The 18,279-nt window shown below is 46.1% G+C and overlaps 1 protein-coding gene across 5 annotated transcripts in view; it reads left to right on the forward strand.

The window, feature by feature from the left end:
- Positions 1-1,699: 1,699 nt before the first annotated feature.
- cpt1a2b (carnitine palmitoyltransferase 1A2b) overlaps positions 1,700-18,279 on the forward strand; it is a 39,272-nt gene continuing 22,692 nt past the window's right edge. For 2 of the 5 annotated variants that reach the window (XM_070543014.1, XM_070543017.1), the window contains exons 1-4: positions 15,888-15,908; positions 16,012-16,102; positions 16,687-16,829; positions 17,264-17,403. In XM_070543014.1, the coding sequence (XP_070399115.1) occupies positions 15,903-15,908; positions 16,012-16,102; positions 16,687-16,829; positions 17,264-17,403 (380 nt within the window). In that variant the 5' untranslated portion in view covers positions 15,888-15,902. Of the gene's footprint in view, positions 2,241-2,317; positions 2,337-15,887; positions 15,909-16,011; positions 16,103-16,686; positions 16,830-17,263; positions 17,404-18,279 lie in introns of those variants that run through there. The other 3 variants (XM_054735075.2, XM_070543016.1, XM_054735076.2) reach the window with 3 other exon arrangements.

Here is an 18,279-nt window from a genome sequence, read left to right on the forward strand (position 1 = left end):
TTGATCAATTTAATAAATATGTAGTCAATCATCAACACAGCAGGCAAACATTGTTTTGGTTATACAGTATATCGTTGTGTTGTTGGTGCAGCGATATCTTGGTTCTGTTGTATTTTTGTACTCCTTTTTTCCTTTCTGTCTCTCTTTCTGCAGGTCTAGAAGCAGATTCGACCTCTCTTGTTTATTTTTGTGAACTTTCCCCACCTCTTCCTTTACTTCCCCCTTTTTTTAAATTTCCATCTCAAAGTCTGTTGGGATCAAACACAAAACAGCATTTGAATTGAAGTTTTGATATCAGGCGGGCGGGCATCATAGGTGGATCTATATTCTACTAGTTTATAAATCTCTCAATGGCATGAATCCAAAATACACTGTTTGTATTTTAATTTGTGTTTTTATGTAGTTTTCATATCATATCCTGATAATTGTAAAACACGCTGAATTGCCTCTGTGTTTGAAGCGTGCTCTATTAATGAAGCTGCCTGGCCTATAACTCTTCGCCTGGGAGGGTAAAACGGTGAGGCTTGTTTTTGGCACTCAGACATGAATTCTGATTTCTTTACAGCCAAACAAGACACAGAAATAAGAAAATATACTATTTATAGGTCCAAGTCCCTACTGGAGCAGATACATCTCAAACTGTGAGAGGTTTCTCTGCCATAATATAATAAACCAATGGCAACAACTCAAATGGTTTACGGGGCGCTGTGGACCAGAGTTGAATAGCCCTGGTTTAAATAAAAAAAAATTAGATACAATAAATCCCATTCTATGCAGTTCTAGCCTACACTAAGCCGAAGTCTTTTTCGAGGATAAACTAAAGTGAGTCTGTGTGTTTCTAAAGGTTGTTTGTCAGAAACACAACAGATTTAAAACCTACAAGATAATTCAACGTAAACTAAAGGTCGCTCTTTTCATTGAGAGATCCTTTTACGGCCTACTGTATGGGTTTCCATGACGACCACTTTTTATTTATTTTATTTTTATTTATTTTTTTGGAAAATAGGGGCTGCGCAGTGGTTACAGCTGTTGCCTTGCAGCGAGAAGGTCCTGGGTTCGCTTCCCGGCCTGGGATCTTTCTGCATGGAGTTAGCATGTTCTCCCTGTGCACGTGTGGGTTCTCTCCGGGTTCTCCGGCTTCCTCCCACAGTCCAAAAACATGACTGCTAGGTTGATTGGTCTGTCTAAATTGTCCTTAGGTGTGTGTGTGTGTATGAATGTTTGTCCTGTGTGTCTCTGTGTTGCCCTGCGATGGACTGGCTCTCTGTCCAGGGTGTACCCTGCGTGATTGCCCGTTGACCGCTGGAGAGAGGCACCAGCCCCCCCCCCCCGCAACCCTGCGTGGACAAAGCGGGCTCAGAAGATAGATGGATGGATGGAAAATAGTACATTTACAAAATTACAATACATTGCAAAAGAGATGAAAGTGATGCAGGAGGAGTAATAATAGTCTTTTCAAGGGCAGATATCGTTCTAATGGCTTTAGGATTGGAACTAGATTTAAGGCATTTTATAGAATTATCTAAAGTAGCTAAGAATGCTTTAAAATTGGGTTTGAGATGCTGAAATTTAAAGGTGTGGATATGATATTTCCCATATATCACAAGCAAATTAGTGATGTACAGTTTTCTGAGTCTTTGAGATCATGTTTCTCAACACCAAACAACATATGCTTTGTTTCTAGTGAGAAAGTTTTGTTCTTTCTATTTAGAAAATTCATCAGGTCGGTCCAAAAGACTTTCGTATAAGTCCAGAACAAGCATAACAGACATTCATCATCATTTTTACAGAAAGTACACAAGCAGTCCATTATTTATATCTTTTTTGTAGAAAAGCTTTAACCGGATAGCACCTGTGAATAATCTTAAATGATATTTCTTTTATTTTGTTAAACAGTAAATATTTTCTTGGTAGCAACCATGTCCACTTCCAGTCAATGTTTCCATTGATACTTTACTGGTCAACAAAGGTGTTGGACCAGTAAAGTACACCTGCTGGTGAAGGTGCAGCATTTCTCATAACCGTGTTTCTAATGACTTTGTTAGACATGTTGTTGCTTATAAAAGGTAGTCTCAGTCAATAAAAATGTCCATGACGACCGCTTCATTGTCAATGTGGGGGACGCGGTGACGTCATGCGTCGGAGCGAATGAGGCATCTTGTCACGTTCACGCGCTCCTTAACTGTCCCGTGAAGGGAGGGGTGCGAAACTAACGCTTCCATTGCTGCGAGGCGCTGCGGGTACGTTATCTACGTTTTTACTTGATTTGGTTGTTTCATTCCCGCCAAACCTTTGTGAGATAACTCGTATCCTGTGGGGACTCGGACGTTTGTGAGGTAACTTGTGTCCCGTGGGGGACTCGGACGTTTGTGAGGTAACTTGTATCCCGTGGGGGACTCGGACGTTTGTGAGGTAACTTGTATCCCGTGGGGGACTCGGACGTTTGTGAGGTAACTTGTGTCCCGTGGGGGACTCGGACGTTTGTGAGGTAACTTGTGTCCCGTGGGGGACTCGGACGTTTGTGAGGTAACTTGTGTCCCGTGGGGGACTCGGTGGTGGTGTTTCTGCTCCGGACTCGGATGCTGCTGCTGACCGGCGTGGCTCTGGGACTCACGAAGGCGGTTCGCTTGAACTCGGCTGAAGTTAAAGCAGCGGACCTGTTAGGGAACAGCCGGGGTTCGGGGGCTGTTGTTCTCCAAGAGCCGAAAAAACAGCTACTAGATTTATTCCGCGGGTTTGTGGAGTCGCACGCGCCTTTCCACCGCCTCCTGCGGGTTTTCTGTGTTTCGTGACGTTTATAGAGGAGTTCTCAAAGATTTGGAGGCCAGTAACCCTTTGTAGCCAGATTCATGGGCGTAATTAAGTGGGTGGGGCAAGGGGGACATGTCCCCCCTAACCTGTAGGCTTCTCTTTATTTTTACTGAAATGAGGGAGGATATGTTATTTTTATGAAGTCTAATTGCCAGACTAAAAATGCGTGTATAATTTGGATGTCCCCCACCCACCACTACTAAAACTATATGTGTCTCCCCACATTTGAAACAGAAATAACTTAATTGGGTTCACCGTGTGTATTTTTCAGGGCGTGCATTAGTAAGAAAAGTTTATTTCTATAGCACCCCTCACAGAACAGATGAAACTTTTAGTTAATTAGCATAATGAACGCTGATAAGTAGGTTCAATGGGGCTGTTTGCTTTGTAGAGTGCCTAGAGATGACTTGTTGTTGTTGTTTGGTGCTTTATAAATTAACAAATGAAAGACAAAATACAACATGCTTCACAAATAAATCCACATCAAAATGAATGAAAAATTGATTAAAGGCAAAAAATGTAATAAATCTAAACAAAGAACAATGAAAACAAACAAAAGATATTTAAAAACATTAAGGGTTATAATTCTGTGGATCTGCAGAAATGTCCTAATGTTGCTAAATAATAATAATAATAATGACGCAAAATAAACAAAATCAGTTTTTTATTAAATCGGTCTTGAGCTGCTTCTTAACGTGACCAGACTGTCAATATTACATAAGAATAAAGGAAGTTCTGTTAGCATGACTTAACGACAGAGTGGTGACTTAATTAGTGATCAGCTTATTTACCAGCTGTGATTTTTTTAGGATGGTTTAAAATGGGAGAATAGTTTGGCTGTATTGAATGTACAAACATTACCAAATAACTGTTAAAATGTTCAGCGAGATCTTGCCGTGAAACATTTTTTATATGATTTTATTTTCCTGTATTTCTCACCTCAGAGTTGCTTAATTGATGCCCGGGGTCACTTTGAATAGAGCTGAATAGCCGCCAGTAGACATTGAAAACCAGGCTAATTGTGATCCCATTGGCTTTCCTTAAGATAGTGTTGAGCAGAGTCTGTAGGATCGAATCTAGTATAGAATAGAGTAGGCTTTACTGATCCCTCAGTGGGAAGATTCACATGTTACAACAGCACCAACACTAAAGAGAATAATGATAAGAAACAAGAGTACATGTATGTACACATAGGCACTAGGCTAGTATTGTAACCTTTGACCACAAAAAAAAATCACGAATAAAAATGAAAACCAGTTTGACATCAACCAGTAACAAACAACAAAACCAGTAAAGCCAGTTTGACACCATTGTTCTGTAAGCCGGGTGATGAACACTGGTATGTACAACCCTCTGGTTACTTTGTCCCTTAGTTGGTTATGGTTAACTCAGACATTGCTTTAACCCTTTCATGCATAATGGTCACTACAGTGGACAGGTACTCAAAATAGTTATTTCTTTATTTTTGCTTTTAAAGAGCAAGTCACCCCTTACAAGAAGCCTACTTCACTCCCACTTCATGTTTGAAAAATGCAACAAATGCTGTTACCTAGCAGACCGAGAGAGTGGAGCCACTAACAAATACACACACTCACAACATTGTGACATCATAATGTACCAGTTTACATCATAGCTTACCTCTTAGCCAATAGCGGTGGCAGATTTAAATTCAAATGCAGTGAGTTTTTATCTGACAACGGCACAACCCTGACAGTTTCAGGCAGAAAATTTAAATTTTAACTAAAATGCACTAAAGTACAAAACTATTGACTACACGTGTCTGCGGCACGATTAGACACACATTTATATAGTTTATCAGAAAAAAAATAGTTGATTTGGGGGTGACTTGCTCTTTAAGCACAGCTGTTGCAGGCTTTATTGCATTTGAGCCCCTTCATTTGGACTTCAGTAAGTCGAGCCAACACATTTCATGTTCAGAACGCACGCTGTCCACGGAGGTGGACACATAATACATTATTTGTAAATTATTTAATGTTACAAAAAAATTGTTGAAATTAGTTTCATTCACACCTAAAGATGAATGAAATAAATGGTTTAAAAAATCATGGTTGAAGATTTCATAATTCATGCATCAGAGGTTTAAATGGGCCAGACCATGCCATTTTAAACCTTCGAGAGCAAAGGTAGGAACAAATATGCCAAAATATCACCGTTGGTACTAGTAAATGCCATTTTATCTTAGCTGTGGGTTAGGGCTGGGCAATAAATCGAAAATTTATCATTATCGAAATTTCTTACTCTTGTCAAGAAAAATTTTCCCATGTCAATAAATTTGACGATAAAGAGTGAAAAGATGTGTTTAGGGAAGCTGTACCACCATGTAAAAATGTGATTCAACATGATACACGTGACAGCCCCATCTAGTGGACAACCTTTGATTCTGCGCACACCTGTAGTTATCGTCCATTTATCGTTATCAAGGTGAAATCCTCCACATATGGTGATACTGGTTTGAGGCCATATCGCCCAGCCCTACTACGGGTTGTTTTTATCAGCCTGTATTTGAACCTGGGAATCAAATGCTCGGATTCAGGGTAGACATGTGATGTTCACAAACGAATCAAATCTTTTGAACGGGTTTTCAAAGTGAACTATGAGAGCAGAGTCTTCGTCTTCCTCCGCTTATCCGGGTCCGGGTCGCGGGGGCAGCATCCCAATTAGGGAGCTCCAGGCCGTCCTCTCCCCGGCCTTGTCCACCAGCTCCTCCGGCAGGACCCCAAGGCGTTCCCGGACCAGATTGGAGATGTAACCTCTCCAACGTGTCCTGGGTCAACCCGGGGGCCTTCTGCCGGCAGGACATGCCCGAAACACCTCCCCGGGGAGGCGTCCAGGAGGCATCCTGACCAGATGCCCAAACCACCTCAACTGGCTCCTTTCGATCCGGAAGGGGCAGCGGTTCTACTCCCAGTCCCTCCCGAATGTCCGAGCTCCTCACCCTATCTCTAAGGCTGAGCCCGGCCACCCTACGGAGGAAACTCATTTCGGCCACTTGTATCCGCGATCTCGTTCTTTCGGTCATTACCCAAAGCTCATGACCATAGGTGAGGATTGGGACGTAGATTGACCGGTAAATCGAGAGCCTGGCTTTCTGGCTCAGCTCCCTCTTCCCCACGACAGATCGGCTCAGCGTCCGCATCACTGCAGACGCCGAACCAATCCGCCTGTCGATCTCCCGATCCCTCCTACCCTCACTCGTGAACAAGACCCCGAGATACTTAAACTCCTCCACTTGAGGTAGGACCTCTCCCCCGACCCGGAGGTGGCAAGCCACCCTTTTCCGGTCGAGAACCATGGTCTCAGATTTGGAGGTGCTGATCCTCATCCCAGCCGCTTCACATTCGGCCGCGAACCTACCCAGCAAGAGCTGAAGGTCAGAGCTGGATGAAGCTAGGAGGACCACATCATCCGCAAAAAGCAGAGACGAGATTCTCCTGCCACCAAACTCGACACACTCCACACCACAGCTGCGTCTAGAAATTCTGTCCATAAAAGTGATGAACAGAACCGGTGACAAAGGGCAGCCCTGGCGGAGTCCAACCCTCACTGGGAACAGGTCCGACTTACTACCGGCTATGCGGACCAAACTCACGCTCCTCTGGTAAAGGGACTGAATGGCCCTTAACAGAAAGCCACCCACCCCATACTCCTGGAGCGTCCCCCACAGGGTGCCCCTGGGGACACGGTCATAAGCCTTCTCCAAATCTACAAAGCACATGTGGATTGGTTGGGCAAACTCCCATGCCCCCTCCATCACCCTTGCAAGGGTACAGAGCTGGTCCACAGTTCCACGGCCAGGACGAAAACCACATTGCTCCTCCTCTATCTGAGAATCAACAATCGATCGGACCCTCCTCTCCAGTACCTTGGCGTAGACCTTTCCAGGGAGGCTGAGGAGTGTGATCCCCCTATAGTTGGAACACACCCTCAGGTCACCCTTCTTAAAGATGGGGACCACCACCCCGGTCTGCCACTCCCTAGGAACTGCCCCCGATGACCACGCAATGTTGTAGAGACGTGTCAACCATGACAGCCCTACAACTTCCATAGCCTTGAGATACCCAGGACGAACCTCATCCGCCCCCGGGGCTCCGCCGCTGTGTAGTTGTTTGACTACCTCAGCAACTTCTGCCCCCGAGATCGGACAGTCCATCCCCAGGCCTCCCAGCTCTGGTTCCTCCTCGGAATGCGCATTGGTGGGATTGAGGAGCTCCTCAAAGTATTCCTTCCACCGTCCGACTATAGCCTTGGCTATCCGGTACCTGTCTGCTGCCTCCGGAGACCCACAGACCAGCCACGCCCTGTAGGCCTCCTTCTTCAGCCTGACGGCTCCCCGAACCTCTGGTGTCCACCAGCGGGTACGGGGGTTGCCACCACGACTGGCACCGGCCACCTTACGACCACAGCTAGCAACAGCCGCCTCGACAATCGCAGAGTGGAACAAGGCCCACTCGGACTCAATGTCCCCCACTGCTCTCGGGACGTGGTCAAAGCTCTGCCGGAGGTGGGAGTTGAAGACCGTCTTGACAGGTTCTTCTGCCAGGCGTTCCCAGCAGACCCTCACTATGCGTTTGGGTCTGCCAGGTCTACGCGGCATGTTCCCTTGCCATCTGATCCAACTCACCACCAGGTGGTGATCAGTTGACAGCTCCGCCCCTCTCTTCACTCGGGTGTCCAAAACATACGGCCGCAGGTCAGATGATACGACTACAAAATCTATCATCGACCTGTGACCTAGGCTGCCATGGTACCAAGTGTACCGGTGGGCATCCTTATGTTCGAACATGGTGTTCGTTATGGCCAAACTGCGTCTTGCACAGAAGTCCAATAACAAAACACCGCTCGAGTTCAGATTAGGTGGGCCGTTCCTCCCAATCACACCCCTCCAGGTCAAGCTGTCATTGCCCACGTGAGCATTGAAGTCCCCCAGCAGGACAATGGAGTCCCCTGATGGAGCACTATCTATCACTCGTCCCAGGGACTCCAAAAAGGGTGGGTACTCTGAACTGATATTTGGCCCATAAGCACAAACAACAGTCAGGACCCGTTCCCCGACCCGAAGGCGCAAGGAAGCTACCCTCTTGTCCCCCGGGGTAAACCCCAACACACAGGCAGAGAGTCTCGGGGCTAACAAAAAGCCAACCCCAGCCCTCCGCCTCTCACCCGGAGCAACTCCAGCAAAGTAGAGTGTCCAACCCCTCTCCAGGTCTCGGGTTCCAGAGCCAATGCAATGTGTCGAGGTGAGTCCGACTATATCTAGCCGGTACCGCTCAACCTCTGCCACAAGCTCCGGCTCCTTCCCCGCCAGCGAGGTGACGTTCCATGTCCCAAAAACTAGTTTTCTTGTCCGGGGATTGGACCGCCAAGGCTCCCGCCTTGGTCTGCCACCCGATTCGCATTGCACCGGACCCTTCATGTTCCTCCTGCGGGTGGTGGATCCACAGTTGGACGAGCCCATGTATCCGGTTCGGGCTGGGACCGGCCGGGCCCCATGGGCGAAAGCCCGGCCACCAGGCGCTCGCTCACGGGCCCCAACCCCAGGCCTGGCTCCAGGGTGGGACCCCGGTAACCCTCCGGGCCGGGTACTCCGACTCTTCGTTTTAACCGCCATGAAAGATCCTTCGAACCGTTCTTTGTCTCACCCTTCACCTAAGACCAATTTGTCATGGGAGACCCTACCAGGGGCACTAAGTGCCCCAGACAACATAGCTCCTAGGATCATTAGGGCACTCAAACTCCTCCACCACGATAAGGTGACGGTTCAAGGAGGAGCAGAGTCCTTTCAGAGAACTGTTCATCTTATCGCCCAGTGCCCCCACCACCTAGCACTGTCAGAGACATTGGCCGAACGCTACCCCACCACCTGAGCACTGTCACAGACATCGAATGGATGCGTTGCCCCGCCCCCGCTCAAAAGTCGGTCTTATGGTGTTGTGAATGTGACTTTGCACTCTGCTTCTGACCTGACAAGATGGCGCCGGTGTGTGCGGCAGCTCGTCTATTGCTCCTGAAGCTTTTCTTTTGCTTCATGTTAGTCTTTCTTGCAATTTAGTAGTTCAGTCCGGGTGTATGATCGTAAAACCTTGCTTGGGATTCGCCAAGCAGCTGAAGGCTTATCGTTCTCTGGAGGTTTTGGGCACAATGGATCGCAGCTACTGGATGGTTCTTTGGGCTACGTGACAAACTTACCTAGATGGAGGAGGCGCCGGAGACGGGGGAAGCGTGCCGGACGCCGGATGAAGCTGGGATCGACTCGACGTGGCACGTCGGATGCTGTGTGTGGAGTTGTGGGCTCAGAGGGGGACGGTGGGACGCCGGAGCACCAGTTGGATCCGGGGCCGTTGAATCTGGCGGCTTCCGGATTGGTGTCGGTGGTGTGCGGCAGCGGGATGATCCGGTCGCGGCGGAGGATTGGCAGTGATATTTAAGTCATCAATTATGTGTAGGCAGGTATATCCATCCTCTGTGCCTACCAGCTTTGAACTCTGCCTCTGTGAGCTGGGATGCTCTCAGAAGCTACTGGTTGCTCTCCTATATCGCCCACCGAGACAAAACTCTGATTTTATAGACGACTTTACTGAACTGCTTGGCGAGCTGATTCCTAAGTATGATCAAGTGTTACTTCTTGGGGACTTTAACATACATGTGTGCTGTTAGGATAAACCTTTGGTGAAAGATTTTTTAAATCTCGCTGACTCTTTTAATTTGGTTCCGTTAGTGGACCAATCCACACACGTTAGTGGCCATACTTTAGACTTGGTGCTGTCACTGGGGGTAGAAGTCTCAAACCTGCAGGTCCAAGAGGCCTATTTTTCAGATCACAGGCCGGTATTGTTTGATGTGGCCTGGAATCACAAACGTGTGCAACAATATGCTCCGATGAAGCGCTGTCTGTCGGATGTTAAAATACTCTACAGCTGCCGAGTTTGCCGCAGTGTTTTATATGGGGGGTGCGGGGCAGAACTACAGAGCTTGGACCACAGATGAGCTTGTTATACACTTTGACTCAGCATGCACCATGGCGCTTGATGTGGTAGCCCCACTACGGGTAAAGAAACCTAAAGCTAAAAAGGAGCCATGGTTAACTGAGAGTACTCGAGCACTGAAAAGGATGTGCAGGAAGGCCGAGCAGAGGTGGAAAAAGGATGGGCTCCAGAGCTGGCTTGACCTAATAAGAGGACTTTGGATTGGCTATCAGAAGGCTGTGAAAGATGCTAAGAGAAAGTACTTTGCCAACACAATTTCCTTAAACTTTCAGAATGCTGGGATACTTTTTAAGACAATGGACTCTATTTTAAATGTCAATGAGCCCCTTGCGATTGAGTACACCACTGAGTCATGTAACACGTTTTTGGACTTCTTTGTGGACAAGGTAAGGGTGACAAGGGCCTCTATTCCACCGCTTAAGCACGCCCCCTATGCAGATCTCTGTGTTCCTAAGGCACTGGAGGGTTTTCAACCATTAACTCTTGCAGAGCTTGAGGATCTGGTCATGAGACTTAAGCCAACGGGGCGGTAACTGATGTTCTCCCGGCAAGGCTACTGACAGAAGTTTTTTCTGTAGTGGGTGATCACGTACTGAACATTGTAAATAGCAGCTTGCTATCTGGGGACATCCCTACTCCCCTAAAGCAGGCGGTGGTACGACCTCTGCTTAAGAAACCAGGATTGGACCCAACAATCTTGTCCAATTACAGACCTGTATCTACACTCCCTTTCATCTCAAAGATCATAGAGAGGGCTGTGTTTATCCAACTGATGTCTTTTCTACAGGAATGGGAAATTGGAGAAGTATTTCAATCTGGGATTAAACCCTTTCATAGCACTGAATCTGCACTGCTTACGATCCTTGATGACATTTTATTGGCTAATGAATCCGGTGATGCTGTGGTTCTGGTGCTCTTGGACTTGTCATCAGCCTTTGATACCGTTGATCAGAACATCCTAATAAACCGGCTGGAGCGGTCTGTGGGCATTACGGGCCAGGCACTTAAGTGGATAAGATCCTACATGACTGGGAGGAGTTTTTGTGTGAGGTTGGGGGACTGTTCCTCCGATCTGGCTGAGCTGCCTTGGGGAGTCCCCCAGGGATCGATTTTGGCCCCACTATTATTCTCCCTATATCTCCTACCCCTGGGTGACCTATTCCGTAAACATGACGTGTCATTCCATCTATATGCTGACGATTGCCAGGTCATTTTTCCAATTAGGCATGGTGGTTTATGCACCATTCAACCTCTGTTGGACTGCCTGGAGGACATCAAGCTATGGTTGGCTCAGAACTTCTTGTGTTTCAACGAACACAAGACTGAAGTTATTCTGTTTACGCCACCAAAGACCCAAGGCCACATATGTCAGACTCAAGGCCCGCGGGCCAGATGCGGCCCGCAGAGCATTTTTATGTGGCCCGCGAGATAAATATCAAAAATATATTAAAACTGGCCCGCTGGCCGATTTTACCTCAAAGACTTCAACTCCCATGATGCTTTGCGGTGTCAGCGCGGAGCCAACGTGCCCCCTCCTTTGTGTTTTTTTCCAGCGTCTGCTGCCGGTTTCTGCAGCTCCGTGGTCTCGGACAAACTACACTCCTCTCACTCAGCGCCGAGTTCACTCAGCTATTTTCTGATGTTGAAGCCCAGAAACGGAGATTCTAGCCGCTCAGTAATGTGTTCACGACTGAAAGAAAAAGTTTTCCAACTAACTTCCAGACAGAGCTGATATAACTCCAGCGAGCAGCGACACGCTCAAACCAGCACGACTCTGTGGCTGCTGTAGTTGTTATTTTTCCTCCCCGACACACAACGACGTGGTCAAGCTGCTCAGACATGTTCATCAGCACAAACCTATGTGAGCACCTGTTGTCATCTAATGTTGTCATTATTATGATGAAGATGAACAAAACAACAGGAGTCTCCTCCTCAGCTCAGATCAACCCCATGATGCAGGTATCTGGCTGGAACAGGTGAGCATCACAGTAAACCAGTGGAGCAAACTGAGCTTTAAATATGTTGGTTTGATGCTCTTTTTCTGCTCCAAAACATGAAAGTTAACAGGTGAGATGTTTCATTTTCATTTAAGATAAAATGATATTTTTATTTTGTTGTTGGCCCGTGAGAAAAGATTTAACCTACAGTAAACAGGAAGTGGAAAGGCTGCAGATAGATGAATAGAATAGAAAATCCCTTTATTGTTCCTCAGTGGGGAAAGCTAGACGTCACAGCAGCGATGACACGTATTACAGGAGAAAAAAGGAGAATAAAAATAAGAAAAATGAATAAAAAAGAAAACATAAATCCTGAATAGATTTTAAAAATGCTGATTATACCACAAGTAATGAATACCACTGATGCCTTTTATTTAAAACTGACTTGCTCGTGTGTAATTTGGTTATTCCACATTCAGTGTTAATGCAGAAATAAGTTTGTTTCCTAATTTAAAGGTTCTAAATTGCATAAATGTTGATAAAGAAAATGTGCAAATTCGCCGTCACTTTTCCAAAAAATATTAAGTTTGGCCCTCGACTCCGTCCCAGAGTTTCATTTCGGCCCCGTGTGAGTTTGAGTTTGACACCCCTGCCCAGGCGGTGCCCAAGGGCTTGATTTTTCCACTCTGGCACCGCATCAAAAGGCGGTGGTCACTAACTTAGGGGTAAAACTTGATGCAGAGCTCAGATTTGGTGCTCAAGTGAACGGAATCGTGAGATCTTGCTTTTTTTCATCTACGCCGCATAGCAAAAATTAAGCCATTTCTGTCACATAGTCATTTGGAAACTGTAATCCACGCCTTTGTTACCTGCAGGCTGGATTATTGCAGCTCGCTATATGCGGGGCTTAGGCAAGCTCCAATAGCACGCCTCCAGGCGGTTCAGAACTCGGCTGCTCGGTTGCTAACATCTACCAGGAGGTCTGAACATATAACACCAGTCCTACGTGCCTTGCATTGACTTCCTGTTTTTTATCGCATCAGGTTTAAGGTCATCCTGTTTGTGTTTAAGGCGTTAAACTCAGGGGCACCTAAATATCTGTCTGAAATCATCCACCAACATGTCCCGGTGCGTTCCCTTAGGTCAGCTGACCAGAGACTACTAACTGTGCCCAGGTACAGCCTGAAGTCTCGTGGGAGTCGTGCCTTTTCAGTACTTGGACCAAGTCTCTGGAATGAGTTGCCAGCTGATGTAAAGTCGGCCAAATCATTGGAAACCTTTAAAAGCAGACTAAAAACACATCTGTTCTCGCTGGCGTTTGGACATTGAAGTTTGGGAGAAGTAGGCCGGATATGGATTGCGAACTTGCACTCAGGATTTCGTATTGTATTTTAAACTGATTTCTTATTGTATTTTACTGGATTTCTTATTGTATTTTTAATGGTTATATGTCTGTCCTATTGTGGTGCTTTTTATTGGTTGTTCAGCGCTTTGTTTGTCCATTTTGGCCACGTGAAAGCGCTTTATAAATAAAGTTGATCTGATTTGATTTATGGGGGTAAGGACCAACAAATGAACGGCTTCCTTCAACGAGACATAAGTCATCCCTAACTAAGTGAAACTTCACCTCCACCCATTTATGACGTAACTGGTGAAGCATCATGGGCCACAATGGAGCAACAAATTAGAAGAAAGTGTTCTTGGAAAAAGTGCCGGCGCTTCGTACGTGCCCACCCTGAAAAAATGTGCGGTGCAGGTGACGAACTTACAGAAAGTGATGTCCTGACCAATCACAAGCTTACGGTCTCCGTCATTTTTGACGGATGTTTAAAATTTTGGGCATGTCTGAGCCCATTGGAGAGCAGTTGCGCCGATGCAAATTGGCGTTACGTGTCTCCGCACCGACGCAGACAGAGGAGTATAAATACAATTATTTATATACATATAATAATAATAATAATAATAATAGAATAAAATGACTCTAACACAAAAATACGGCTTGCCTGCAATGATTTGGGTATGTACTGCCCCCTATTGCCAGGGAAAATACACCGTCTGTTTGAGATTTCAGCCTCTTTAGTAGGTATTGATGGAACACGTAGTGACAATAATCTTTGAATATTCTGGTGACTAGGTTTTCTTTAATCTGACAAATAAATTTTCTGGACTTCTTTGGTTTCTTGAAGATGTTTCTCTTCTCATCTGAGGAGCTTTGACAGTTCTAACTGGGATACAGGAGAGTCAGGTTTATAAGCTGTAGCCGTCTGTTGTTGTTTAACCAGCAGAAACTACTCTGAGTACCCCTCCTCTCCATCCCCTGATGAGTCATCATGTTGATGAGATGCAGGAAGGTGTGACCTAAACTGAAGTAGGGTTGTGACGGTGTGAAAATGTAACCTCAAGGTTATTGTGACCAAAATTATCACGGTTTTCGGTATTATCGCGGTATTTTTTTTAAACATGTTACATTTTCAGACAACTAAATAAACCCTGTATATCAGGAAATATTGTCCTCGGTTTGTGTCTAAATTTAGCCTAAAATGTGTTATTTTGTAATTATGTTGTTTATTTGTTTACATTTTTCCCCTTTAGTCTTTAAAATACCAATATTTGCCCATAACTTCTTATTTTATGTCTGTTTGATGTCATCATTTTAAAATATTAGACCAGATGATACTCAGTACTCAAGTAGCCTTCTAATCAGATACTTTTTTACCCTTACTTGAGTAATAAACCCTATATCAGGAAAGTATCGTCCTCAGTTTGTGTCCTTCCAGTGAGCTTTGCAGATGTGGGAAAATGTCATCAGGCAGTAATCATTGTTAAATTCATAATTATTCGCGGAGAGAGACCAACTCTTATCTGCCCCTGGGAGCCCCGTAATGCATAGCGTCATTTCAACATGGGGGTGTCCGCGACACGGTTTATATGCAGGTAGCGGCACTGCGGCTGCTTTATATAGCGACTCGTTAGCCTGGCAAGCCAGACTAAATAAATGTATTATTTAGTCTGGCCATGCTCCATTGACGGCTCTCTGTTGTGGGGCGGGTTCTACCGTTGTCTTTCAAATGATCTCCGCATTCCACTGGACAATGAATGTGACATACTCTTGTTTCACTCTGTTGCATCATCCCACCCACCAGGCATATAGAGGGCCCTGATTGGCCCACAAAGCGGATAAAGCTCTGTGATTTGTTCACTAAGCAGATAGAGCACTATGATTGGCCCACCATTATGGACCAATCACAGCTCTTTATGTGTTTGCAACCCCTCTAGAGAGCTGTGATTGGCTAGCCAGAGTCCTGGTAGGAGCTGCGGAGGTTCCAATGGAGCGTGCCTAGACCTTTCTTTGCAAAGCAAGAATTTGGTCTAGTTCACTAGGCTAGCGACTCGTTGCATTCTCCCTCAACCCAAATCCTCGGATCACGCATTTTAGCTAAAACGCTAACGTTAGCTTGCCTTGCGTTGACTGTAGAGTTGTGGGTGATGGTCACGCAGATGTGTCATGAGATTTGAAGCGTTGCTGCCTTTCACAGACACTTTTTCTGCACGTGCTGCAAACAGGATAGCCGTCTTCTATCAACTGTCCCTCGGCATTCTTCAAACATCCAAAATATGCCCGTACTTCCCACTTTGCCTTCTTTGAGGGATAATAAATGTCCTCCTGAGCGCTGCCGTCTCCTCCTTTGACCATTATTTCAGCTTTAGCTTCAAGAAAGTTTTGGTTGTAAACAACAAAGTGCGCATGTGCCGCCGGCAACTTCAGCAGATGATACGGTGGCTGGTAAGGGTCACCGCGCCTACACCGCAGCCACGCTAATCCACTGAGATAATATATGTTTTAAAAAACAAGACGGTTATTATTATTGCCAACTTTTTTACCGGGGTTTACCGCTACACCGGTTACCGTGACAACCCTAGACTGAAGCTGCATTATAGGTACTAGAAAGGTGAAATCTAAGCCCCGCCCCTATTTTAAGTGGGTTTTCCATGTTTGACATAGATAGCTCCTTTTACTCGTCTCTCACATCATCTGTCTTCTCTGTCCAGAATGTGGACTTTGTCATCTTCATAGGTGTGTCCCTTGTCCTTCAGGTGTAGGTGGACTGCAGAGTGTTGACCTGAAGATGAGGCTCTGCTGTGATGTGCCATGCTCGTGTGTAACTGTTGTTTATAAAGGTTCTTCTGTAGCCGACAAACTGCTAAAACTCGTTGTTTTATGAGTATTATTCTCCTGTCATGTTGTGTTTATATTTTAGAGACTTGCTGTCCGTGGAAAGTTCATCAACTCTGCATCAGCCGAGGCGTTCCTTACATTTGAAGCAGTAAGCCGTAGTCTTAACGCTATTGGTTAGTTCTGGTCGACTCTCAGTTCCTATTGCGTGGCGCTCTGCGGGGCAGGGGGCGTGGTTAGCAAAGTAACTAAATAAAGACGCATAGTTTACATTAAATCACAGAGCAGGATGAGATCATCACTTTTACAGATTTCTGAAAACATCATCTCTGAAAGGGGAAGGCTACTTCAAAGATGAAAACATAGATTTTTCCATTCTGGGATTTCTGACAGTTAATTCATTTCCTCGCTTCATCGTCAGCGCTGAAAGGTTCTCTTTGCGTTTCTTTTACATTCGGATTTTCTGGTTTGTGTTCCTCCTTCGATCCGAGCTGTAGAGGCGGAGGATTGAACTGTTTTATCCGTGATTTACTGGAATCGGCTCGCTTTAGTCGCAGCAGAGAAGAGATGGGAATAAAAGAGCTGCAGGACTCTGTGCAGCAGCAACAACATTCCTCTGACACGTCGACTTACCCAGAGTTGATGCACACACTAACCCCGAGCCGACTCCCACTTTACAAACACGTTTAAAGCATGAGATGTTCTAATTTTCACACCAACCAGGTGATTGATGGTTTCCATTTGGATCTCCTTTCCATAGCCATGGCGGAGGCCCACCAGGCTGTGGCGTTCCAGTTCACCATAACGCCAGAAGGCATTGACCTCCAGCTGTCCTACCAGGCCCTGAACCAGATCTACCTCTCCGGAGTGAGATCCTGGAAGAAACGAGTCAGCCGCATGAAGGTGAGCATGCGTGGATCTGGGTTTGTCTTGTACTTCTGTGGTAGTTTTAAACTCCTCCACTAGAGGTTGGACCTCCCTCTGGGCCAGAGTAGGTGGCCTACCCCTTTCCTGGTGTTTTCAGAAGACCTCCTACGCTGGTTATTTCAGGCTTTTGGGGTTTCTGACTCTGGAACCATTAGCTTACTTGTTAGCTTTGTTGTTGGCTGCACCGCTAGATCTACTTTGGATAGAAGCATCTGCCGCATGCATACTTTAAAGTTCTCATCATTTTGTGTACATTGTACTGTAGAGCCATGTGCATCTAATGCCAACATCAGACGAAACTGTGGAAAAGATAAAGGCCCACGAATAGACCCAAGAGGAACTCCACTGTCGACTTTTACCCCACCCAACTTTACACCGATCCTCTGTGTGTGTCGTTCATCACGTTACAGAACCGGGTGATTAAGGGGGTGTACCCAGCCAGCCCTTCCTCCTGGCTCTTCGTTGCCATAGCGATCCTGGCCACCATGTACATGCAGTCCGATCCCAGCATGGGGCTCATTTCCAAGATCCAGCAGCACCTTCCACTAAGGTACACCTGTGGGTTAATAACCTGTTTTACTGCTCAACCCATTTTCATGTGAAACTGGAAAAATCCAGCCTAACAGGTGAAACCGGTCTGTGAAACCGACTCTTTCCACGCACATCCAGATGTTTCTGCTCCTATCTGCTATAACTGGTTATGTACAGCTGATGTTAACACCACAGTCAGATTATAGACTCAGAGTCACACTGAGATCAGCTGATGAGTCCAGAGCCCCGGCACGTTCCTGAGCCTTTAGATGGTCTCTCAGTCTGAGCCGGATTGTCCATACAGAGGCAGCAGATTTTAGTTTTTCCAGGTGTGAAAACACCAGAGCTACCTCTTTGGTAACATCATTACTGACGAAGCTTTCGGCCGGGAGCGTCCCAACCTGATCTCAGCGGAAGGATTTGAATTGTCTTAGCAAAGCGTGACTCCTCCCCCTGAGCAGTTGGTATATGCACAGACAGGTGAGAGGAATGATGTTTGACGGATGAGTCATGCTGGGCTTGAACCCTCACCTACTTCTACGCCTGCTGGTTCCAGCTCGGGCGGAGTCACAGACCGCCGCTGACTCGTTCACACACCTTATTGTCTCAGTAAACATAAACTTGTATTAAAGCGACGTAATTCATGTCTGAGTTGCTCTGTTATCCACCTTTAACTTGTGGTCAGCTGATCAGCACACTGGTTTAGCAGCTCCCACACTAATAATGTAACTGGAACCAGTTTGTAGCTGCCTGGTTTGTCCCAGCGAGCTGCTTCTGGCCCTCTGAATCCGTCTCTATGGAACACGAGTCAAACGTCCACAAGGATGAAGAAAATGTAAACATATTCATGGAGATGGAGACATCTCTGCTTAAACAAAAGTCTGCTTTGGAATGA

Source organism: Nothobranchius furzeri, chromosome 12 (assembly GCF_043380555.1).
Source record: "Nothobranchius furzeri strain GRZ-AD chromosome 12, NfurGRZ-RIMD1, whole genome shotgun sequence".
Taxonomy (NCBI): Eukaryota; Metazoa; Chordata; class Actinopteri; order Cyprinodontiformes; family Nothobranchiidae; genus Nothobranchius; species Nothobranchius furzeri.